We start from the raw sequence: 26,000 nt of genomic DNA, 5'->3' as shown, positions 1-26,000 counted from the left end.
CGATTTGATAGCAGAGAAACGGATCGATTAATCGAGAGCTTGATGGGGCGACACGGAATGAAAAATGTTGGTTAGTTTTAGGAGTCGTGGCAGTAGATGGAGTCATGGCTACGTCCAACTATAACAGTACATGTGAATACTCCCGTCCCACTCTAAAGACGACCCGATAATAAACTTACTTTTTAGTTAGAAAACAGCAAACCGTGCCGGGCCGTGCCATACCATACTGAGCCATGCCGAGTCGTACCACACAGTGGAAAAGCGCCAATATTGTCCTATTCTCAACTTCAACTCTAATTGTGTGTCTTTTGTATTCTGACCACACTGTATTTCTAAGCAGTTTTGGTTATTCAAATTATTTGGTTACACACATTCATTTAATAATGGGCTACAATGTGTTTTTTAATTTTGATTTTGAGTTTACCATTCAGATTGAAGGGTCTCCAGTGCCGTGGCTCTTTGACAGGGGTGTTCATGGTTAACACCAAAGGGGTGTCTCATCGGACGGATCGGGTTCCTCTGGTGAGGTGACGCTGGCCGACAGCAGCACCGTATGATTGTCAGGAGCACTGCTCCGGACCCTAATTCTATTACCGGGTTCACACATCCGCCTTCACTGGAGATTATTACAAGGAGGGAGGGTTTGTTCCTGTGGCCGTGCCAGGAATGGTCGATGCATCTTATTTTGTTTGTTTGTTTGTTTCACAGGGGTGTAAGGGACTGCTGCTGTCACAATGGACGCCCAATCACAAGGCCAGCAGCCTCCAGTGCCAGTGTTTCAGCCACAGGTTTGTGTACGCTCATACATAAACACAAATACGCATACAGTCTAGCCAAATGTTCTTTGTAATCTCGTTATATAGTCATTCTACAAAGCCACTTGAGGTTTTTTTTGGCGTTTTAGATCGAGCCTGTCGCCCTCTTCCACATCCACATCTGCCCCCGTCAAATCTCCCTGAGTCTGTCAATCCACCCGCAGAGAGACAGGCGGCGGTCTGCTCCGGCTGTCTCTCCGCTGTGCTGGGTGAGAGGTGATAATGAGATTCTGCTCTCTGCACAAGCACACAGGAGCCATCATGTGTTTCCAGTGCCAGAGACAGAGGTGTTGGAAATCTGCTGCTTTTAGCAGTCTTTTGCTCTCTCTCTTCCTCATTCACTCTCTTAATCTCTCTTTTGTCGTACTTCCTTTTCACACCCTTCAGACTAATTCCCTCCAATCATCCGACTCAATTATTGTAAGTCGTCTTGTGGTAGGTCATGAGTTGTGTTCAAATTAGAGGTTGAATGTTTTTTACTGAGTAATCACTACCGATACAAGCTTTTTGAACATCAGATACCAAACTTTGGTATCTTCATTTATTTATCCAATAAAATACATTTATTTTATTTATTTTAATTTTAATCTTGTATGTGTAAATAAGTCATTCTTGACTTTATTATAGAAGAACACAGTTATTTAAATTGAAAGAAAAAAAATAAACTTTCCTTGACATGTACTTTGCATTTTTCATCTTGAAAATATAAAATGTTTATAATAAATATTATAATGTTATTATAATGTTATTGTTAAAGGTCTTGCTAAATGCATATAATCAGAATTTTTTTTCATTGGAAGAGAGAACTCTTTCAAGAACTGTTCAAGAACCTTTAACATAATCACAAGTTATTGAAAATTAAACTATAATTCTTTGTCTATTTTTTTTAATTAATTTTTAGTTTCTGAATAAGAATCATACACAATTCGGAATTCTAAGCATTTTATTCGTTTTCACAAAAGTAAAAAAGCTTTAATCAAGCACACTTAGTTTTGACTTTTAATTTTTGTTGCTTTTTTCCCCCAAGAAAATAAGTTTTTATTTTAAATTATTATGAAGTATTACATTTATTGAATTAGTTGTTGATTGAATTTCGTAATGTTCATTTAATTTACGTAAAAATTTATTTTTTTGTAATTTGTCCATTGCTGAAGTTTGTTTGTGCATATAATTTATGTGGTGATTTAATTTTAAATTTGTATTATTTTGTATGTTTAAGTATTTTAAATGGGATAGAACAACCCAATTATAGAGACTACAGGAGTCCGATATATTATGAAATTCCAGATACCATGAACTGGTTTGGTTCCCAACTATTTATGGGATTTTTGATTACACAATAAACTGCTGGGATTTTAAACATTCTGGGCTCACATAGTCTCTTGAAATGTTTAAACGTAATCATTTTATTAAAAGGTATTAGCCGATAAATCGGAATGTGGCTTTTTTAAACCTTAGTTATTAGGAAAAATCCAATATCGTTTTGACCTTCCGTGAGACATTGTATGGTCTTTGTTGTGTAAATTTGATAGTTGTCGAATACAGCTAGGCGGTGAAAACTACATGCCTGCCATCATTTATAAACCATGAGAGCCATTTGACATTAGTTTGAACGCAACACTCAAGGTAAGTCTGGCAATGGATTACACCGTGACAGCTTAAGAGAATGATTTTTACAAGACTCTCAACAAGCATCCAAGATCGACTTCCCTTGAAAGAAAAAAGAAGCGACCAAAAAATGCTGAATTGTGTATGCAATCACGCATATGCTGATATCATATTTTCAAGTCCCCAAGGTTTGATGGATATGCATAGGAGATGCCGGATGAGTCGGTAAGGCGTGCATATTTGATGGCACATTTGCTCTGAGCGAGTGGGAGGGCGAGATCTTCAGATCCGATTTTAATCGTCACGGCAGATTTTTTGACGACACGAAATCCCCTTGTAAAGCAAAGGCTTTAAATACTGGAGCAGATTGAAGAGGAGTGGGGTGAAGAAGGTATAAATATTGCATGGGCCTGGCCTGGAGAGAGACGTTGATGAAAAGGATGCAAACAGGATCTCCTGCCTTGTTCCCCCCCACCACGAAGATCCCCCCTCCAGCACCCACCAACGAACACCAACACCACCAAGCGCCGTCTTGCTACTCTACCACCTTTTCAGCGCTTCAGTTGTCCTTTCCTTGGCAGCCGCTGGCAGTGTTGTGCTGTCAGCTCACACCTAGTCTCCACACTGCTGCCGCCCCGTCCTCCGTCATTCTCCTCCTCCTCCTATCTCGCATCCCCTGTCATGCGGCCGCATGTCTGTTTTACACTTGTGTCACCAGTGGCCAACCCTCCATCCTTTGCTGTTGCTTCTGTGATGTGTTGTCCCTTTGAGTCATTTACCCAGCATGCTCTGCTGCATCTTCCATCCCCTCTGAACTTTTTTTTATTTAACCAAAGCGACGTTTTTTTTTTTTTTTTTTTTATAATGTACATCAGCATAGTACATACATTTACTGTATGTGCTCAGTTAGTTTTTCTAACAAAATCTGCATGGACAATCTTTTTTTGCCCTTTTTGGCATTCTCAGCAAATTCTCAGTTCGCTCATGCACTTTGAATTTTTTTTACACTAATTAGTTTTTCCATAAGGTGGCAGCAATGCACAGGCCTGTCGCTTCACATTCGTAAAAGAAACCTGAGATAGAACAACAATGACATAGTACCGGAGAAGCAACAATAGTTGCTTGTGTTGACAAGCTCTTATGTAAAGGGGTAAAGATGTATGTGCAACTCTAGATTGAGTACAGAGACATCTTTTTCGATCATGACTTCTGGAGAGAAATAGAGCAGACACTAATCAAGGATCAAAATGTGTGTTTAGATTTATTATTGTTTGTTGTTTTTTGATGGTGAGTTATGGAGTGATTTAGATAGGAATCAGTGTGATTGGGAGTTTTTGAGAGGGCAAAAACGTGAATTTTCCGCATTGATCAAATGAAAGTTGCTTGCTACACAATTGACTTTTGCATGAGCTTTGCTTATTATTGTTTGCTAACGTGACCGCATCAAAGATTTGCGCAAAAATTGTTCTGTATCCCAATTCAAGATATTCTTGGCCACTTCTTTCCTACCTCTGTGCGTCATTTTTTTTTGTTCCCATTTTCAAGTTAGTCACATAAATTGCCATACTGACCAACAGAAAGTGGCTTGGTTTGAAAGTAACATCTATGTGAGCTTTGCTTCTTGCATTACTACGCTATTGACAAAAGACAGCAGACTTTTTGCACCCCAAATTTTCACTAATGTGACCGCATCTTAATAAAAAGATTTTTATGAAAGTTGTTCGGTATCCCAATTCCAGCCCTTCTCGACCCCTTTCCTCCCACCCCGTGTTTTATTTTGGTTTTCTCCACTTGCCAAAGAGCAGGAATGATCCATTTGTCGTGGGCACATTACCATTGCTTTGCGATGTTTTGTGGGCAAAATGAAGTCATTCTGTGAGAAAAAAATTCCCCATGCAGATTTTGCTCATTTTCAAGTTGGTCACACCAGTTGCCATACTGACCAGTAGAAAGTGGCTTGGTTTGAACGTAACTTCTGTGTGAGCTGTGCTGCATGCATCTCTACACTATTGACAACAGACTTTTTGCACCTAATATTTTTACTGACTGCATCTTGATTAGGGATGCAACGAAAAATCGATTCATTGATTGATTTTGCGATTTTTCCGAATGAATCCCAATTCTCTCTGGAATCAATTCTGAGCTTAGTTTTTTACAGCAAATGGCACTGCGTGCTTTAGTCACAGCCATTCTTAACTTTCGAAAAGGTTGAAGCGAATTACAAGTGTTCACATTGGGTTGCGTTTACATTAATCTCACAGCATAAAAGCTGAGATGCAAGTACATTTAATCACTCACATGACTAAGCATTAAGTGTGCAGTTAAAATCTAGCCTAGAGCGCCATCTGCTGTTAAAACTAAGCTCAGAATCGATTCCAGAGAGAATCGTGATGCTTTCAGAAAATCGCAGAATCGATCCATGAATCGATTTATCGTCGCACCCCTTAATCTTAATGAAAAGCTTTGCGTGAAAGTTGTTAAGCATCCCAATTCAAGCCGTTCATGGCTCCTTTCCTCCCACCTCCATGGGTTATTTTTGTTTTCTCCACTTCACGCAGAGCGCCAACGAGCCCTTTGAGCTCCCGCCCCTCCTGCAAGCTGCAATCTGTACAAACCGCATCACGCCTCTGTCGAGTGACCCCGGCAGTCGTGGAGATCCTTGGCTGCTGCGGTTCATCTCGTGTCAGCTCAGTGCTCTAAATTGTGTGACAGCGCAAAGCCACGGATGAGACAAGCTGTCAGTCAGGGCGCCCCTGCTGCCCTTTGAAGGCGAGGCCAGGGGGCAGAAAGGTGCCGCAAATGGCCTGTGAAGTTTACATACACTGCCCACTGCTAAACAGATTACCTCTAATGAAGTGTCTGGAGCTCAGGCTGCGTCAGGCCTAATCCTGGCTGGCAGTGCATCCCTTCGGCTGCCAAAAAAGCCGCCACCCTCTGGCCTCCTCCCGCCGCTATGCCGGCCTCCCAGGCACTGGGAGGTGCCCGTCGTTAATCAGGCCGGACAGTGCACGAGCTGACATGCAAATGTAGGTCATTGCATATGTAAATGTGTGATTAGCGAGCCGCATGCCAGAACACATTAGCTCGACTTTGCTCTCAGCATGCGCTTGTCATGCCGCTTTAGAGGCTCATGCTAACATTTGTCAAGCGACCATGCGGGGAGTGAAAGCAATGCCTTGACCCTCTGCAGACCATCCGCTGCTGACCAAATCAACACCATACATATGTATCATCAATGGGTCAATGACAAATAAGAGTGTTCGCGATAAACTAAGGGATAATCTTTTAAAAATCCAGTTTAAAGCACATGTGCCATATGTGGGTATCATGTGGTTTTGAAAATTGTATTATTTTCAAAAGTTTAAATTTCATGTCTCTAAATCACTTGGTGCAACTTTAGTTAAGAATAATGTAAATATAAGAAAATATCAGTATATTTTCTAAGGTAAAAGTATTTTTACACAAATGTTACGTATTATTAACTGTGAATAATTAGGTCATAAAATATGTATCATTAATTGCATTACATGGGTCCTCTTATGATGTCATTTCCTGTTTTGTTTTCCTGCTGCACATGGTTTTTATTTGGCTGACGAAAGTGTAGCAGTTGTTTATTATATTATATAAATATATATTTAGTAATTTTAATACTTTAATCAGTGTTATTTTAGCATTATTTATACTATTTTAATATTTTAAGTTAGCTTTTATTTTATATTTTCTGTTTGTTTCAGTGACTTTTGTTATTTGATTTTGTCATTATTATTTATTTATTCATTCAGTTTTAGAAATTTTAATTAGTTGCCCAAGCAACATTTCTCCTTTTCGTTATGAATGTTTTTAATCTAATATTTAGATTTTATTTTAGATTTCAATTAACAAAAACTGTTTTAATAGTTTAAGCTTTAGTAAACGATAACAGCACTGTTGTTAATTAATGAATACATTTGTCATTGACCCCTCCAGGCCACCCTGTGTTTTATTTTTTCTTGGTTTGTATAACCATGAAAAACATGAATTTTCCAACTTGCTGTTATGCTCATATAACCATTTTTTCATAAGCCTCTCTGGATTTGACACAAAATAACTACACGTTGCCGAGAAACCTGATGTATTGGATATTAGCTTGATATTGTTAAATTTAGTCAGATCCAGCTTTCTCTCTTCGCAGCGGTGGCAGAAAGAGAGCGCTGCTTCTGCTGCGCCAGATGTGTCCCTGGAAGAAGGGGCTGAGAGCGTGTTGTCACATGGAAAAACAAGCTACCTCAGTGTGTTAATTGGATGGGGCAATTCTTTGGCTCACACCTTTTTTTTTTCCCTTAAAGCTGTCAAGTTTCAAAACAATGAAATTCTTAAATTGGTCGCCCCTTGATCTACATCCACCCCTCTGGCGTCTAGTCAAGTTGCAGTGCTTCCTGCAACTCATTTCTTTCAGTTCACCCCGTTATATATATCAGACAGTTTTACACAATAATGTTGATGGATCTGACAGATTGTCCAAGTATTCTGGTATTGTAAGAATGACAGAAAGAAAGTCGTTTGTTGCTACGACAGAATATCCTAATTGGATGAACGTTTCGGGGAGTTGAGCGAAGCTTAAGCTTAATATGGAACCATAATATTAAAATGCATTCCATGACTATAAATAAAAGAGATTTAGTGTGTTTACAAGAATACGATTTTGTCATCCTTTCCCTCCCTTTCGCTTCTTCACAATGTAATTTGCCTTCAAGGCCGTCTTATGGCCGTCCTCGGGTAGTTCTCCACGACATGACATTGCGTTCCACTATCTGTCACCTCCACTTGGCAGAACTAAAGTTTACACTCGAAAAGCCTCTGAAGGTCAAAGTGTTAATTAATTAATTTATTTGCTCACGCCATTTCCGAGAGGCTAATTCTGGGTTTTGTTTAGATTTTTAATTTTAGAGCGCAAGTGTCAAGGCACTGCGTGGATTCTTGGGAAAAGCACTCGGGGCGGTTTGTCACTAACTGGTCCAGCATAAGTCACTTCAGAAGAAGGGATGTCACCACTCGCCTGATTCGTCCAGACAGTATATGGCGAAGTTTCATATTGCGCTTTGGATTCAAAGTGGATGGTTAATGTTGATTCGTTCCCACACTCTCTTGCCCTGACATATCGCCCTAATGACACCTATCCCAGATGCCCTCCAGAGTTTTCTTCCTTCTCTTGGCATATAAACAAACACAATCATGGAGTTTGGCTGGCAATGGCCGATCTGTGGGGACATGTTTGTTTTGTCTTTTTAAGTTTAAGACGAATGGAAAAGCATAAAACGAAAGCTGTGTGATGTGCATTTTTCGCTTTCTTGAAATGTTCTTTTGTTCTTCATTTTCAGAAAATCCAACAGGATATGGGCTATAACAGTTTAGCCAATTTTCACATTATAAAGAAGATCGGAAGGGGACAGTTCAGCGAGGTTTATCGAGCTGCGTACATGCTAGACCATACACCGGTAGCTTTGAAAAAAGTGCAGGTAAGAAGGGTCTTTGTTTGTGAAATAAGTATATATTTTACAGTATCTCTGCAATGATATTTTTAGTGTATGTTTTATGTCAGTAAAGTCTGGTGTAGACATTTTGTCACTTGAAATAAAATAAACATTACTAGAAATAAAAAATAAAGTATATATATTTATAAAGTAAAGTGTATGTATTATAAAGTGTATGTTTTTTTTTTTTTTTTTTTTTTATATATTTTTTTTTTATTAGATATTATAGTAATGTAAATTGGTAGTGGGTGTCTAATGTAATCTTGGATATTTTAATTAATTAATTAATTAATTAATTTGTTTGTTCATTTCCTGGAACATTGAGTCATGAATTTCGCATGACAAAAACATTATTATAAGATAAAACATCACTGGATTGATTGATTGGAAAGCAGCAAAAGCTCTTTACATAAACACAGCCTTCAATACATTTGTGCAAATTTCCTTCGAACAGAAGCAGGCATCTGATTGGCTCTTACACTGATAATCACAATTTCTTTTCATGCCATAAAGTATATTCACAGACACAGCCAGTACAAAAAAAGCTCCACAGTTTCCTCCGGATGTGCAAAGCAGAAATAATTGGCAAGCTTAAGATTAAAAGAGTGGTGCCTGGATACTATCGCTTCTGCTTTCCTATAACGCACACACAGCGGTCGACTCTGTCGCTGCCACTGACTTTATTAACACTAATGATGAGCCCAGAAACAATTGGCATTTTTGTATATGCCATTAAAAATGACAGGTAGCAACAGTATTGACTCAGTGAATATATCCCATAATGCAGTTCATTCATGCCACTTGTTGACTTGAAAATTCAAGATTCAGAGCTGTAGATACATAATATTTCATACATATTGCAATGCAAATCAACTTCAATCCCTCGGATTTTGTACATGGTTCAAAGCTGTCAGGTTGGATGTCCACTATGGGCAACATTTCCACCTTTTGTGATTTACGATAATTATTATAATCAGTGTTTTCTGACGCAAATGTTGTGCAACTCTGATTGCATGCAGAAAGAATGTAATATTTGGACTAGTTTCACTCGCTTTAGGTTAGAAAGTTTTAGTTTGATTTTTAGACTTTTGCCTTGAGACGCTCATACGATTTTCTGTTTGCTGTTTACACTGTGTGCTTTATTATAATCAGGACAGACATGATCAAAACCGTGTTTAAACAGATACATTTAACATTCTGTCGGCATAATTGGCTTTTGATATTCTAAAACAGCACAAGCAATCTTGCTGAACAACAAGTACGACAAAATGTAAAGTCAGACGGTTGTTTTTAAACATATTGTTTTGTCATACTGTGGGAGTGATATTTTTTATAATTAAATGATTATTTTTAATTATTTAAATATTTAATAAATAAATGTATTAAAAATATATAAAATTGCAAATAAACTAATTTGGTAATTAAATAAAAGTATTAATACAAATAAAGTATTTAAATACATTAAATAAATTAATACAAATAAATAGTTTTTTTCACTACAAGTAATTTAGCAGTAATTTAATTGTAATTAATAATAATAAATAAAGAAATTAAAAGATAAAAGCACATTTTTATTAGTTAGTAAATTAAGTCAAATTAAGAAATTAAATTATAAATTAATGTAATTAAATAAATATTGTTTTTTGTGCTATTGCAGTACAAAATTTGAGTATAAAACTGGATGACCTAAAAATGAACCCTGTCGTCTTGCACGTTCTCCTGACCCATTAACACAGGTGAATCTGGCAAAATAGAGATGCTTGAGGCAGGAGGGGTGTAGATGTGGTGGGGCAGGAGTTTGGGGGTTTTGTGTTTCAGGGTGACGTACCCCCTCCTTCTTGCTCTACCACGCTCTGTACCAGTGTAAATTTTTTTATTTGTTTTTTGTTTTTTGTGTTTTTGTGATAATTATCTTTCTCCTTCCTCTTTCTCTCTCCCTTTTGATCTTTTGATAGATATTCGACTTGATGGATGCCAAAGCTCGGCAAGATTGCATCAAAGAAATAGATCTCCTGAAGGTAAGAAACCAGAGAAAAGAGAGACCGACACCATGTGCCGCTATTAGGATCTCTAAAGGTGCCTCTGCCGAGACCTGATACCAGAGAAACAGAGAGAGAGAGAGATTCAGAAACAGAAAACAATTGATTTGGATTAGACCTTCAGCTCTTTCTTTCTCTCTCTCTCTCCCTCTTCCTCGTTCTCCTCTCTCTTTCTGTTTACACGCTCCTCTTTGTGTCGTTCCTTCAGGCCAAGATTGACTCTCTCTCTCTCTCTTTTTTTTTTAACCCTTTGCGGTGCCACATTTTTTTTTTCGACAATAAGCATTTCAGACCAGCAGTTTTAAATATTTATTTATTTATAATACATGCCCTGCCAGCATTTTAATTCGCCACAAAGCCATAAATATGATAAATCGCTTTGTGGTTTTATATGTTATTTAAATAATACTATTATGTTTTGTTTACCAAAATATGTAATTGAATTTATATAATTTATGTGTGAATAAAAATTAGATATATATATAAAATTATATATATTAGGGGTGCTCTGATCAGGGATTTTGATGCTGATCACAGAAAGCAGTATCTGCTGATTCGATCACCGATACTGATCTTTTTAAAGTATTCTTTTATCATGTGGAATTATTTATAGTGATGATCCAATCAAGATTTTTAGACATTTATTCAGGGCCTGAATTTCATTTTTGAAAATTAATTCCCCTCTTAGGTGACTCTTGTGAGAGGGGATTTCTTAATGTGAGGGGAGGAGGGGGGCATTTATATATTTTTTTTAAAACATATATTTATCTCACCTAAATGTTTGATCATACACTGCATTTTTGTGTTTACAATCACGCATTTGTTGCACAGTAGCTTGCAGCACAAGCCTGATTTTGTGAGCTGTATGTGATGCTGCCTTTTACACCAGCTTCACACATACTCCGTTTGCAGTGTGCATGCAGTCCATGTGTGGTACGTGAGCGGTGCAGAAGCAGCACTGACTGTGCTTTCACACGGGAGTCTGCAACTGATCCACGGCTGTTTACTACAAACAAAACATTTAGCCATTATTTTGATTTCAAATCCAAACATTGTTACTTAAAATGCTTTTTCAGTTTTGTGACTCTTTTTTTTACACAGTACAGTAATACAGTCTTTCATAGACGTGTTTAAATGCAATAAATATAAGCAACACCTTAATCAATGCTTTTTACTTTTGCATTTACTTCTAGATTTATAATATATTAAGTTGCTCAAGCAAGTGGCAAAACATTTAAACTACTTTTCTTACGTTATTGCAAACTTACCATTGACAGAAACTGTCAGCTCTACTGCATTTTCTTTTGCATTCAATTCATTACAAGCAATCCTGCGGTTCATAAAGAACTTTGTTTTCCTGCCTCCACTCAACTGGCCTTGCCTAGTTTATCTAAAAGTGCTCTTTTTATTTAAGCCTAGCCAAAAAGCCATAGCCTATGTGTTGACTGTGAAACACAGCAGACTTTAATTATAAGCATTTATGGTGTAATTACTACATTTTCATGTTAATCCATGTTCATATTTACCAAAAACAATGTGCCGTGACTTAAATTCAGCACGTGCAGCGGAAACAAAAACGGAAACCGCTCCTGGAACACACTGCCGGACCACAACGTGTGCAGTGTGAACGCTTTAATCCATTAACATGAGCGCGGAAAAAATAGAACTCGCTTATAGTGCAGATGGAATGTGATTTGAAGCCATTTGAGCATTTTATGAGAAAGAGAGAGTGCGTGCGGTGATTCACTCCCACTGTTTGAAAATGTTGAAACAGAAAGTTTTCAATTTACTTTATAAATTATTTAATGAAGAAATATGAATTGTACCTCACCTTTTTTTTGAGATCGGACTTTATACAGACATCCGATCAGCAATTATCGGCCGATAGTGATCGGTAGCCGATCAATTGGAGCACCTCTAGTTTTACTTTATAAATTATTTAAACACACACACACAGTTTATATATACAGTGTATATTTATGTGTGTGTGTGTATATACACTATATATATATATATATATATATATATATATATATATATATATATATATATATATATATGTTCAGATTCTTAGTATTTCTTTATACTTGTAACTTATAATAAATAATTAATATGAATATATATGTTTGTGTGTATATATACATGCAATAGTTTTATGATTTATCTTTATGCATATTCATTGTTATTATTAATATTATTACTACGTAATTGATATATTTGTAAAAATTATTTATTATTTGGTATTATGCATTTAATTATATGTTTGTGTTTATGAATTCATTAATTAATTATTTTAAGGAGAAAGGTAAGACTGCAACATAAAGGGAATTTAGCACTTTCTTCCATGAATCTTGTGATGTTTTTTACCACGTGTTTTTTTTTTTTTTTTTTATATATAAATTGTTTGGAGTTCATTAAACCACCTTAAACAGGCTGCAGCTTGCGGCACCACAAGCACTAACGAAAGTTAATGACAACTCCAATAAGAGCTGACGTCTAGCTGATCTGAGGTGTCTGGATTCTCTCTCTGCTCTGTTGTGTCTTTGTAAAGTCTTTGTCGGATAAACCTTCCTTGAACACACATGCAAACACACACACTTCTTTCTGTTGTCATGTTAATCGCTTCAGCTCCGACTGTGTCCATTGCGGAGCCAGTTCGCATTCCATCTCCGTCTGTAGGCATCTTCTTTGAGACAAGATAATTGCCGCCTTTGTCACCCTGCTACTTTTTCATATTCTTGTTCTTTTCTGTATACAGTAATAATCTGACAAAAGGGCTGTTCACATTTACAGTGATCTCCAGTGACAAAGTTGTAAATTTCAGCCATGTGACAAAGTTGGGACTTCAAATGAGCTTCAAAAGGGATTTGTTTTTGGGCACATGCTGGAATATCATTGATTTTTGAATGATTTTTGTGGAAACCGACAGTACAGTGACCCTTCCAGACTCTTTATGAGAACATAAAGTAGAAAGAAGCATGGTAGCACTTTCAAGCCCCCTGAGATACCGTCAACTCCCACGGGAGGAAGCAGAGGTGGCGGGTGAAGAGGTCACGTTGTTGGCGGGGTGACGGAGGTCGCTGTCACGCTCCTTAACTACACTTTGCCAGCCGAATGCGCCAGGGTCAGAGGCTGCCGCAACGCTGGTTCCTCCTCCTCTTCCTGTCTCTCACTCGGCCCTTTTTTATCTCCTTTACACAATAATTTCTACTCCAGCGCTAATGAATTCAGTCGTTATAACCAGCTCACCTCAAGCCACTAACAAGCAGTTTGCGTGGAACACAGACTCATGCCTTCTACCTCAGTGGACAAAGCTAGAAAAAAATACGAAAGAGTCGCAAATCAAAATAATGAGCGTGAGCCGCCCCTCCCCGGCGTATCTGTCTATTTGTTTTTCTGTCACTTTGAAACCCCTCCAGTTTTCCTTCGTAAACAAAATTACGCTGTTATGCGGAAATGTTTTGCTCTCAACAGAAATCGCAAACCATTTCGTAACCGCCTTCAGTTGATTTCGTCCTCTACTATTGCAATCCATTTGAAATATATAAACATTTCGAGACTCGAGAGGAAGCAACGAGATTGCAAAATCGCTCGCAGGACCCACAAGTGTGGCTTCTCATAATATAATTGTCACTCTAATCGGCCTCGTCGTAAACAGAGGGTTGGCTTAATATTGTTCCCAATGGAAAACAAGAGTGAAATTACAGCGTTTAACGTGATTAAAGTCAACATCACACCGCATTTCATGTCCGCCACATTGGATGTGCCAGTTAAGGGGAAGCAAGAATAGGGCTGACACCGCCGGCTGCACTCGCTGCAGCTGTGTGATCCAAAAATACATCTAACGAAAGTCACAGGATGGCGACAGAGGCGCGCACGTCCTCCCCTATATCAGCGCGGGGCATGAACATTTCTTTAATAACCCCTTCTGCTGTGTCACAGCGTGTAACGGGGGCCCGACACCCTCCCGTTCGCGAGGGTTTTTGCCTGTCTCTCTTCTCATTGATACACTTGTTTTCTTTTATTTTGCGACCCCCCCCCACCCCTCCAGTTGACTTCAGTGCAAGAAGTGATCGCAACTCATTGACCAACCAACAGGAAACAATGAAAAGCTGAAGGCATGGGCTGGGGGGGATTGTGCCGTGCTGCCATGCACTGCTGCTGCCTGGCCTACAGTGTTAACATCAGCTAGAAAATTCAATGTGTTTGTTTTCTTCTGTTTATTAGGGGTGTTTGCTAAGACAAGCATCACTTCTGCTATTGCTCATATTTAAGGGATGTAAACAAACCCATTGCCCTCAACTTCATATTGCACTGTTTGTGCTACAAGCCTTATGCAGGGACTTTAGGAGAGGCTTTTGGACTTTGGACCACACAGAAGACCCTTTAGCAATAGCTTAGCAAATGTTCAGAGTTCAAATTTAAACTCAAATTTGATTTAAGATATTCTGAAGGTAAATAGAACTAGGTAATAATAACTTGTCTAGTTGGAAATGTTGTCTATTATACTAATAATTTTACAATATAAAATTACACACACACTATTTACAAAACGAATGTGTATTTTTATTTACAAAATGTAGTTTAATAGTACTTATACTGTACTATTATATACATATAATAAATATTTTTATTATAATTGCCTAATAATTGTATGTGTGTGTGTGTGTATGTATGTATGTGTATATATAATATATATATATATATATATATATATATATATATATATATATATATATATATATATAGTTTTCTATTTTTTAACGTGTGAATAATATATATTTACAGTATTTAATTAAATAACTATTTTATTTTATCTTATATATGCACAAATAATTTATATCTGTATGTCTGTCTATCTATCGTGTGTAACGTGTGAATAATATATATTTACAGTATTTAATGAAATAACTTTATTTTAGCATATATGCATCATTGTGTGTGTGTGTGTGTATATATATATTATACACACGCACGCATGCACACACTATTGGACTGGAGATTATCGGACTTATTTTATTTTTTTATATATATATATATATATATATATATATATATATATATATATATATATATATATATATATACACATATATATATACTGTATATATAATTTTTTTTTTTTTTTTTTTACAAAAATTAACACTACATAAGTGCATTATTTGACAAGCCTAATTGTTACCCATTTTTCTGTCATTTCTGATATCACCACACAAGTCATAAATGTGTTCTATTCAAGTCGTTTGATTTTGAAGAGACCAAAGTACCTCAAACACTAGACGATAATGCCATGTTTACCTTCATACAAGCATCTGCTTTGGTTTATGCCTCCGTCTTATTTGCAGGCTTTCCTGACCCACAGAGTCTTGTTAATATTTAAACAGTCACTGACATTCTGTCTTTTCCCTCTGTCCCTCTTCTCCACAGCAATTGAACCACCCCAACGTAATTAAATACCACGCGTCATTCATTGAAGAGAACGAGCTAAATATAGTACTGGAGCTTGCAGACGCCGGGGACCTCTCACAAATGATAAAGGTAAGGACACATGCCGATTTGTCAGCAGTTTCTTTTTCCTCCCTCAGAGTATTCCCACCGTACCAGCTGCTAGACGACCGAACGAAGGTAATATGATTTACATCCCAACCATGTTTTTAGGATACCCTTTGGTTTGGTTACAACAATCGTGTTGTTTATTAGAATCATGCACGTTTGATTTTCTCAGGCATTCCGTTTCCTCCTGACAACCCCTACAGTTCACATCTACAACCTGATGCTCCATATTTAATGGTCTGCATGTAAAACCCCTTACTGTCAAATCTCCACCCGCATAAATCATTCCCAGCGCAAACAAAGCTTTTGCAGAAAGATAAACGAGGAACAGGATGGATTAGTATGACGACGCCTTCGACATGTGCCTCATAACACACGCTTGCACAAATATACCGACTTCGGTCTGCTCCACCACGCCGCTGGATTTCTCAGCCCTTCTGCTCCGCAACGCTTTAATTAGTTTTATTCCTTTATTAAACAATGTCACTCCAAAGGTGTATACAGCGGCTAATCCCCTCAGCATTGTACGACCGAACATTGAGCCATATGTAAAACAGAAGCTCTGAATGCATAAATTTTACTTTCTTTTTTATTCTTTTTGATTTTTTTTGAGTCTAAGCCCCCGCCCCAATTCTCTCTGTCCATCTCGGAATTCAAATGAAATCAAATGGCCCCTTCATTTGCATGCACTTACAGAATATTGCATGTGCCGTGTTTGCTTTTTAAAGGCACAGAGGGGGCTGCCGCTCTCCCTCATTGACATCAAACAGCCCTCTGATATGCAAATAGAAAGGCAGGGGAAGAATAGATCCACCGGCTTTGTTTGGATGTGGGCCAAGGTTTTCTGGGGCTCAAGACTGCATGCTCACCGCCGTTCTGTGAAGAGGTACAGGTGGGGATGAGGCTCAAAACGGCCCGAGTGAGCGTTGGCACAATGAAGTATTACGTCGCGCTAAAATAACCTGTTTTGTTTTGTTAATCAATTCCCGACCCCTTTTAACTGCCTCGACAAGAAGGTTTACTTCATAATTATTGAGACTGCATGTGAAAAGGTCATAATTACTCAGTCGTTTTGGCTAAGCAAGCTTCATTCTGTCTTAATTAATAGCGTAACGTCATATTAGTTTCTGCTTTGAAGCAAGGTCGTGAACTCGCGGACCTCTAAAGCGACTGCTGTGGACAACACTGTGCTAAAAGCTCCGAATCGTTGCAGAATTTTAAAAAGGATCATTTGATGGTGAATCACAATCAGCGTTTTAGGAGAATAATAGATGTTGGTTTTATGAAGTAGCGTCCAGAATTGACAGCAATGCTAAAACATCTGTTTGATTAAAACAAACGGTGCACTTTGATCTGAAATTGGTGAAATGTAATATCAAACGCACTTGAAATCTGTGTTTAAGAGATTGAATGATGTTCATGGCCTACAAACCATGTCAAGAGATGATTGGTCTGTACAAATGTGTTTTAAGAAAAGTCCCACTGCTTTCAGTATGTTAACATGCCAAAATTGTTGGAGTCAAGGTGATTCTTTTGGAAAATCTTTATCTGTTACTTTTACAGCAGTCATGGAAAATAGTTGTGCAATTACGAAAAAAACAAAAACCATTGCATTGGATATTGCATCTGATTCTTGAGCGAATTATTTGTTTGAGTTGATGCTTTGAATTAGTTGCATTGGTTCACAAATTGGTGATTTGTGTTGGCACCGATAGCCTTGTGGGCGTCCCGAGTTCGAATCCCGACTTGAGGACCTTTCCCGATCCTGCCTACCCAACTGCGTCCTGTCAACTCTAAACTATCCTATCACAATAAAAGGCAAAAATGGCAAAAATAAATCGTAAAAAAAAAACCAAAAAAACAATTGGTTCAGCAGTTGACAATTGATTTGTTAGGGAACTGTTCTGATAATGGATTCGCATAAAACTAGATTGAAAGTCAAGTCACATTATCAGTGTTAAAAATAAAATAAATGTTTTACTTAGTTTTGGTAAATGTAAGCATATATACACACTACCGTCTTTTTTTAAATAAAGAAATTAAGGTTTTTATTCAGCAAGAAGTGACCGTAAAGACATTTGTAATGCTATAAAATAATTATATTTATGATAAATGCTGTTCTTTTGAAATTTCTATTCATCAAAGAAAAAAACTCTTGATTTCCACAAAAAATATTAAACAAATTTTCAATATTGATAATAATAATGAATGTTTCATTAGCCAATCAGCATATTAGAATGATTTCTGAAGGGTCATGTGACCCTGAAGACTGGCGTAATGATGCTGAAAATCCAGCTTTGCTTCACAGGAATAAATTACATTTTAAAATATACTCAAATATGAACAAATTATTTTAAATTGTAGTAATATTCCACAATATTATTGTTTTTATTAAAGTATTTTTGATTTAATAAATGCAGCCTTGGTGAGAATAAGAGACTTCTTTCAAAAACATTAAAAATCTTTTCGACCCCAAACCTTTGAATGGTACAAAAAGTCTGACAAAAGATTAATAATCAATTTGTATTTGGTTAAATGTTTTGTTTTATTTATCATTTTTTAATAAGAGTGTTACGTAAGATAAAGGTTTTAAAGGTTTGAATGTAAAATATGATGTTTAACATTAATTTTTTGGCTAATTAATATTCAGTATCAACTGATAAAATCACAATTATCAGCCAGGAACTAATATGTTAAAATACATGTGCATCCGTAATGTAAAGATCTTGTTGGCATTATCTAATTGCATTCTGTCAGATTCATGGAGATGTTTCTCAGTGCTTGTATGCTGTAATCATCCTAAGCATGTGTGCATCTTGAAAGTCTCCCCAAATGTTTGTTTCCCCATGAGGCTCCTGCTGTACTCACAAACTTCAGATGTTTTCCATTGCAGTTGCTTCAAATGAAAAGGGAAGGAAAGTTTATTGAGGGGTTTCAATCTAGAGCCTGCATCAGATTATAGTCGAACCCAGAGCCCTTCACATTCATGGTCATCCTGTTGTGCTGTTTTTAGAGTAGCAGGGGTCCATGATGAGCTTTTGAGACACTTTATATCTTAAAACATCTTAAATCTTAAAAACTGTATTTCTTCAAATAGTCATTTAGGTAGGTTGAACAGTTTAACTGCTGAACATTTAAAGTAAACCGTCGATGTTCTGGGTTAACGAAGATTGCATACGTCTATGAAAAGTCTGTGCTGCCATCACAGCATATTTATTTATTTATTTGTTTCTTGCCTGCAGCATTTCAAGAAACAAAGACGGCTGATTCCTGAGAAGACAGTATGGAAGTACTTTGTTCAGCTGTGTAGTGCACTGGAGCACATGCACTCCCGCCGTGTCATGCACAGAGGTACACGCACACACACATGTCTAGTGACATGTACATGTAGAAACAGACTTTAAAGGGATTTTAACAGACTTTTAACCATTTTTTCACCCTCTCACTGACCCTTAAATGAATAGTTCACCCGTATGATTTTTTCTGCATTGGAACAGATTTGGAGAAATGTAGCATTCCATCACTAGCTCACCAATGGATCCTCTGCAGTGAATGGGTGCCGTCAGAATGAGAGTCCAAACAGATGATAAAAACATCACAATAATCCACAAGTAACCCATACCACTCCAGTCCATCGGTTAACATTATGAGAAGTTAAAAGTTGCATGTTTGTAAGAAGCAAATTCATAATTAAGGTGTTGCAATTTTAAACAGTCACCAGTGAATAATACCAGTGAAAAAGTCCATCCCCTGTTGTCCCCTAACATCAAAATCCACCGACGTATATTTTTAGAACTGTTTGGAATGTTTTTTATTTTTTTACTTGTGATTCAGTGCTTAATTATTTCTTTCCTGATTCAGAACAAGGCAAACCTTTTCACTCCACATATTATGGATAGAGGACTCGTATTTTAGCCAGAAGCGATGGTTAAAAACATTTTAATGATAGATTTGTTTATTACAAGCATGCAGCTTTACACTTCTCAAAATGATATTTGATGGACTGGAGTGGTGTGGATAACTTGTGGATTATTGTGATGCTTTTATCAGCTGTTGGACTCTCATTCTGACGGCACCCATTCACTTCAGAGGATACATTGATTGAGTCAGTGATGTAATGCTGAATTTCTCCAAATCTGTTCCAATGATGAAACAAACACGTATAAAGCAAACAATCCGCATTACTAACTTGAACTCATTGCAAGATTTGCTTGGGCAAATCATGCAAGATTTCTGATCTTGTGAATCCCTATTAAAATGATTGGAAATTCAGCTGAAATAAGGAAATAAATGTGACTGTTGAAAGTTGAAGTCTGACAGAAGATGGTTAATAGATGGATAAATAACGTTTAACAATTATTTCCGTAAACAGAATTTAGAATTCAAATTTAGAATTATCAGGGTGGACGAAGTTGCTAAAAAGTTGGTAGATTTTGATATTTAAATGTCCATGTGCTTTCTAATATATGTAAGATAATTGCAACTAATGGCAATTAACTAATTATATAGTCAGTTGTTTGTATTCATTTTTTGTAATATTGGTCTATCATTTTGTAATTATGTGTTGATATATTTCGGTGTGATATAATTTGTTAGAAATTATTTTTTGCTTTTCTTCAGCATCTGCTTCTCCGAGACTCTAAGGTCTTTGCTATGCACAAGCTTGACCAGACACACTGCAGAGTGCATTGCATCATCCTCTTGCCATTTGAAAACAAGCAAGATGACGTAACTGTCCATGGCGAACCGAGGCTGTCTTCCCCAGTTCCCATGTATTTATGCAACTCTTGTCGAAGTATTGTAACACACGAGACCTGTGCGAGTCTGTGCATTAGCAGAACTGGTAAAGGTTACATTAGGCCACGGGTTTACATTCAGATCATTTCCCTTGTTGATTGTAAACTCTTGGCAGCAGTCAGTTCGGATCTTGTTCTTCTTAACCGCATGGTCTGTATGTATATGTTACTGTTGGAAAAGTTCATGTCCAGAGGTGTCTGACATCAAACACGAGCACATGCTTCCAGAACTGTTGTGTCTTGGCCGGTCTCTTGAAAGTCATTTGAGCCAAGGTGATGTGTAATAACTTGCTAATGGTAACCTTTCCGTTAACCTTTCTTAAACATTTCCTAACATTTATGTTGGCCATTTTTCTGAATCAACAGGTTCTCACACGATGTGCAAAGTTTTGCAGGTCTCCGTAGTATTTGAATGCGTGTCATTCACAAAGTTATATACTTGCCCCTTGTGATTGTTTAGGGCTCAACAAGAAGGAGTTGACAAAAAGTGCTGTTTTTTCACTGAAAATCAACTATTGATCTCATACATCCATTTTTTTTGCACATGCTGATTTTTTAGATGAGATAATGTTATCTAGCTGGCTAATATAGATACGATTTTGCTGAAATTGCAAAAAAAGGCTCAGCAAAGCATCAGTAAGAATATATTGAATAGTATAATCAAGTTGTATTTTATTTATTGATTTACGTTTAAACTATGATTTCCAGCATGTTGCAAACATATATTATAAGAATCTAATTATTCTTAAGAATAATAAGAATTATGTGTGTGTGTGTGTGTATGTGTGTGTGTGTGTGTGTGCGTAGTATAAATATATATAGATATGTACACACACACACACACACACACACACACACACACATACATATTGCAATATGTGTATAATGTAATATTTCTATAATATCTAATGTATATAATGTTAAAATAACAACCAGAAATCAGAATATCATGTACAATTATTATATTTATTGTTATTTTGTTATATAAATATAATATAGAATATAATATAACAGGGGCGTTAAATATTGTATGATATTTATATAATACAAAATAATATTTATGTAATAAAATAACTAGAACAATAGAAATAGTTATTGGAAGTACATATAAAAATTAAAAATTTGACATTTTTCTTCTGTTGGGGCCATTAAAAATGTTGGCAAATCACATAAAATCAGATCTACTGAGCTGACTGGGCCAGCAGGAAAAATCCAAATTGTTAGTACTAGCTCTATTAACAATTCATTCTGCAGACAAACTGCAGAAAATGTGAAAAAAAAAGGTTGCAGATTTGGTTTGGTTATGCTGATCAGTCGCTAAAACACACATTTACTCCCTCCACAGACATTAAACCCGCTAACGTCTTCATCACAGCCACTGGAGTGGTGAAACTGGGCGACTTAGGCTTGGGACGTTTCTTTAGTTCCAAAACAACTGCAGCTCATTCTCTAGGTAAGTGCTCCTAACTCCCACCTCCTTGTCTGTTTCTTTCTGTCCTTCATGCAAAATGGGAAAATGAGTATTGAATGCAGTGGAAATTGCCTTTAATTACTCAGTAGGGCCCGGATGTGTTTCATTAGGGCTGGCTGCGAGCAGAACCATGTGTCTGTTATAAAAAAGCTCCTTCCCGACGGCCCCTGGGGCCAGTTGAGAGCAAAGCATGCCAGCGGCTGTATCCATTTCATTGAGCAGTTGGCCTTTCCTGTTGCCTTGACCCCATGACCCCGCTCCGCACATATGATGTCTGGATGAGGACAGGATCCTGAATCCCTAACAATGCTAGGCTAGGACACCCTATGGTGACAGAGCGACTTTTGGCTAAGTTGCCCGAGGAGGTGCTGCTTTTAACGCACCTTATATTCCAGATGACCTGTTGTTTAAAATCTCATTTTAAGTGAATACAAATTTGTTAACAGCTTGTCTTCTGCTTTATAGATGTTCATATTGCTAAAAAGATTTTTTTCACCATCAAGATCAGATTGTTTGTGACACTCCTGCATTGAAGTATCATAGATCATATTTCTGTTGTCAAAATCCATCTTGAATCCATTTTGGATATGCATTAGGAAATGCTAGTAAGAAGTCAATAATCAGTGTTATTGTTGTTCATATTTGAAGTAGGGATAATATATATATATATATATATATATATATATATATATATATATATATATATATATATATATATATATATATATACTAACTATTTATTTATATATTTATTTTTTATCCTTTACCATCACCTAACTCTCACTTAGTTATTCAGTTAAAAATATTAGCAATTTAATAACACAGTAAAATATAGTCTTTAGCAAAAAAAAAAAAATAATTTAAATTATCTAATTTTTACTTTTTAAATTATCTGATTTTACTGAACATCTGTTATTTTTTAATGTTTTATTTTTTAATTACTATTTTAAATTAATTTTAGTTGTAATATTTTTTTCTACTTTTTAATTTAAATTCAAATTTTCGTTTTATTCTTGTTTATGTCTTTTAAAATATGCTAATAGTTTTTATTAATTTATTATTTATTATTTTTTGTTTATTTTACGTTTATTATATATATTTATTTTACTACATCAAGTTAAGTGTTGCCCTGGCAACTAGCTGAAATAAAGTTAAAATTGTGCATTTATTTATATTCAAAAATAGTAAAAAATTTTAATATCAGCCTTTTATCATTTATCTCCTGGAGAACTGTGACCATATCTAGGGACCAAAATTTCTAGAGACGATGTAGCATTATGCCAGTGAGTTTTGATCAGCCATCTGACTGACTCTCATTTTCCTTATAAAATGTGCAAATGCACTTAAAATATTTATGTGACAATTTTGATCTAATTATGATTACTGGAATTCTATTTCTGCATTTACAATTAATAGGCTACTGCTGACAGGTTACAGTAAACACAACACAGTTAGCACACAAGAATAGATTCTAACTACTCTCTTGTATTCAAAAACTACAATATGAAACGGAATATAAATATATTAATCCATATATTAATCCAGTATGTATATGTGAAATGTGCACGTGTGTTTATGAGTACAACATTATGTATTATGTCAGCGCATGATGGGTATAATGTCGACAAATAAGAAAAAAAAAATGTTTTGCAAGGGTCTAGAAATAGCTAAGTTCGCAGCATGTCTTACATTGCAAGCTTCCAGCTTTCACCTTGACTGCAAACAACACTTGAGTCTAGAAAAATATGAAAACCTGAACTCACAGCGCCCTCTACAGGACGCCCCGCTCCCTCGTTCAGAAGTCCAGATTTTCAGGATGAGCTACAATCTCCCCAAGGGCTTAATCAGGGCTGTCCTTAATCATGTCTTAATGGTGCCTGCATCACCTGGGGACCGGAGGAGCCGGTGGATCCGTACGACCACATCATCCATTCGCACCTGCTCTTGGGGCCGGTGCCACACAGTATCATTTACAGACTGCCATGTTAGGGATCCCTAACAAGGCTTTTTTAAGACCCCAGCATGATTTATAACCCCTAATGCATTGGCGAATCATACCACCGCAGTTGCACATGTCTTTTGTAGAGTTATATACCTAGCTACCTCCTTACCTACTTATTTATTTATCCGAGCGCCTGGAATTCTTCTCTCGGGATGTTTTAGTATTGACAGAAGGAATGTACAAACGAGCATAAAGACGCCCAGGTAGGTACAGCACATATGCGAGAGAGAGTCTCCTGCGGTTCTCTGTCACCTGTCCCGAAGGCTCTGGCTCTCCATATGAAGGCTGAAGCGTGAGCCGTAGCAGGGTATGAAATTCATGAGTGTCTACATGGCAGGTTAAATTCACCCATGGGCAAAGAGACCTTCGATCTGTATCTCTCTCAGGGCGGGCAGACCAAATCTTTCCCCTCCCGTTCTCACTCACTCCTCACAGTCGCTTCACCTCTCCCCCTCTCTGTTTCTCTCCCTGCATGGGGGCGGTTTGGTGTGGAGGGTGCAGGGTTGCTTCGGTATGTTTGGGGGTTGACAGTTCAGCCTGTAATGAGACAAACCACCACGGTAGAACTCTGGGATGTGTGTTGGATGGAGGTCCGGGAAGTGCCGTTCCACGGCTGTCAATTCTTCTCTTAAGAAGCCGAGTCCTAGCCTTTTAACTCTGTCTGTGAGTGGCTCCGCAGTCCACAGATGCAAACAAAGCGCAAGACTGAAAGAAAGGAAAGATAGCTCCTCTTTACGTTTCCCGCTGGAGGCTTCCTAGCCTTTAAATTAAATAGAGAGGTGAACTGAAACAAAGGATTTTTGAGGGAAAATTGGAAAAAAATTAAACTGGGAAGAGAAATTAACAATTAAAATAATCCCAAACCCTCATATACTGCAGTTACTGCTAAGAGCGGTGCTAATTACATGCTAGCGTCTCATCCTAGGGTTTTGAGGTGACTGGGAGTGACGTTCTAACTCCGAGGTCAGAGGAGTTAACGGGACCGAACAGATTTTTCTTCTAATCCCTCACTTTGCGCAGTTTACACTTCTTTTTTTGTAATTAAGTGTGTTTGTGAATTTTTGCGCAGTTTACACTTCTTTTTTTGTGTCAGCGGTAAACTCTTCTTTTGTTCGAAAAAGGATCTGGGCCGTTTTTCAAAGAATGTATTTCAATGTCATAATTTATAATAATGGAATGAATCCTAACACAACTACGATTTATTTGGGCATGAATAAGTAATGTACTCTTAATTTGACCTGCTGCTGGAGTAGTTGCTCTGTAGTGCTAGGCATTTAAGAAACTGTTAGCATGAGAGGAGACGCCGTTTTTAATTTTTTTCAATGTTAAACTAGTTTTTTGTCAGCTAGTCTCAACTTTTAGTAGACCATTCATAAGTTTGTACCCATAAAATGTGTCAACATGTTTTCAAAACATTGCTTTGTTTTGCTTTAAAATCCTGAGCAACCTGATATGACATTGACTCATCCAGTAGCATGAGTTTGGAGGCAGCGCTATCTGGTTGACCAGTGGCAGATGGACGAAGTGTTTGCGAAACTTTTTTATGTTTTGTTTGGCTTTTTTAGATATATTTAAAGATGCACAGTATATTATTTTTTTTATAACAGATTTTTAAGTTTTTAATGTTTGTATTTGACAAGATATTGTCTCTTTAATTGTACATGCTCATTTTGTCTATTTTTACATTTAGATTAGCTTTGCCATCATCTAACACTTAAAGTTTTTTCTTTAAAAACATTAATAATTTAATAAGTTGAATGTTATCTTTAGCAAACTTCAAAATCAATATCATTTTTTCATTTAATTACATTTTTAGTGATTTATTTTTCTTTTCTTTTTTGAAGTTTAAAGGGATACTCCACCCCAAAATGAAAATTTTGTCATTAATCACTTACCCCCATGTCGTTCCAAACCCGTAAAACACAATTTAATATATTTTGGATGAAAACCGGGAGGCTTGAGACTGTCCCATAGACTGCCAAGTAAATAGCACTGTCAAGTTCTAGAAAAGTATGAAAGACTTCATCAGAATAGTTCATCTGCCATCAGTGATTCAACCGTAACGTTATGAAGCGACGAGAATACATTTTGTATGCGATGAAAACAAAAATCAAAAACAATTCTTAATCTTATCTCCTTTGTGTCTCTCTGCATCACCGTAGCGCCATTTCGGAGGATGTGTGATGATCTTATGTGTCGTACGCGC

The 26,000-nt window shown here is 36.8% G+C and overlaps 1 protein-coding gene across 1 annotated transcript in view; it reads left to right on the top strand.

Annotated features, from left to right (window-relative positions):
* The window catches only part of nek7 (NIMA-related kinase 7), an 87,533-nt gene that overhangs the window by 23,014 nt on the left and 38,519 nt on the right, over positions 1-26,000 (top strand). The window contains exons 2-7 of the mRNA XM_042748620.1: positions 709-788; positions 7,781-7,918; positions 9,889-9,951; positions 15,400-15,510; positions 18,768-18,876; positions 21,667-21,774. Of these exons, the coding sequence (XP_042604554.1) occupies positions 735-788; positions 7,781-7,918; positions 9,889-9,951; positions 15,400-15,510; positions 18,768-18,876; positions 21,667-21,774 (583 nt within the window). The 5' untranslated portion in view covers positions 709-734. The remainder of the gene's footprint in view (positions 1-708; positions 789-7,780; positions 7,919-9,888; positions 9,952-15,399; positions 15,511-18,767; positions 18,877-21,666; positions 21,775-26,000) is intronic.

This window comes from Cyprinus carpio, chromosome B22 (genome assembly GCF_018340385.1).
Source record: "Cyprinus carpio isolate SPL01 chromosome B22, ASM1834038v1, whole genome shotgun sequence".
NCBI lineage: Eukaryota > Metazoa > Chordata > Actinopteri > Cypriniformes > Cyprinidae > Cyprinus > Cyprinus carpio.
Note: the sequence above shows the minus strand (reverse complement) of the source record. Positions and strands in the feature narration are given on the sequence as shown.